The following is an 894-nucleotide window of genomic DNA, read 5'->3' as shown; positions in this document are numbered from 1 at the left end:
TCTCAAAAAAAAAAAAAAAAAGTTTAACAGACACTGATCAACAGCCTCTGGAAACAGTTATAGCGCCAACCACATTGCATAACTGCCTTGCAAACAGCAGTTCTTATTTAAGAAACAAATGAAATCTAAACATATGCCATCCACACATTTGGAATATAAGTTTTAGGGGTTCAAAGGCCCCCTACCCTGAAGCCCACACAGGACTCCTGGTAAGACCCCCTTTACAGGAAGACCCTAACAGGTCAATGAAAAGCTGTGATTGCATCTTTTTTATCAAAACGTCATCTGAACTCCTCAGGCAGGATATACTGCAGTGTGGGCTGCCTGTAACTCACTTGAGGAGCTTAGCCCAGGAGGACAGAGACAGGAAACTGCCATGCACAGCTCTGCGGTTAGGTGAACCTGACGATTTTCTTGTGTCTCCTGCAGGTGATTGCAAATAACTAACCAAAAGAAGTCTCCGGGACTGTTTCAGACTTGGAAATGTCACAGAAGGAAATTAATATTATAATAAAGTGACAACTATGCAAATCACATCTTGATGAGAGATTTATTAGCAATCCACCCTAACATCCAGGGCCCTAAAAACCATAAGTAGGCTGGGCGCAGTGGCACAAACCTGTAATCCCAGCACTTAGCACTTTGGGAGGCCAAGGCAGGCAGATTGCTCAAGTCCAGGAATTCAAGACCATCCTGAGTAACATGGCATAACCCTGTCTCTACTAAAAATACAAAAAGTAAATGGGTGAGGTGGTACGCACCTGTAGTCCCAGCTACTCAGGAGGCTGAGGTGGGAGGATCGCTTGAGCCCTGGAGGTAGAGACTGCAGTGAGCCAAGATCACGTCATCGCACTCTAGCCTGGGCAACAGTGAGACCCTGTCTCAAAAAAAAAA

The 894-nt window shown here is 45.0% G+C and overlaps 1 protein-coding gene across 1 annotated transcript in view; it reads left to right on the top strand.

Moving 5' to 3' along the window:
- LOC105510238 (chymotrypsin-like elastase family member 2A) overlaps positions 1–534 on the top strand; it is a 29,950-nt gene extending 29,416 nt beyond the window's left edge. Inside the window, exon 8 of the mRNA XM_011939911.1 lies at positions 430–534. Coding sequence (XP_011795301.1) covers positions 430–447 — 18 coding nt within the window. The 3' untranslated portion in view covers positions 448–534. The remainder of the gene's footprint in view (positions 1–429) is intronic.
- The last annotated feature ends 360 nt before the right edge of the window (positions 535–894 follow it).

The sequence above is a fragment of the Colobus angolensis genome, unplaced genomic scaffold, assembly GCF_000951035.1.
Source record: "Colobus angolensis palliatus isolate OR3802 unplaced genomic scaffold, Cang.pa_1.0 Scaffold185, whole genome shotgun sequence".
NCBI classification, from domain to species: Eukaryota; Metazoa; Chordata; class Mammalia; order Primates; family Cercopithecidae; genus Colobus; species Colobus angolensis.
Note: the sequence above shows the minus strand (reverse complement) of the source record. Positions and strands in the feature narration are given on the sequence as shown.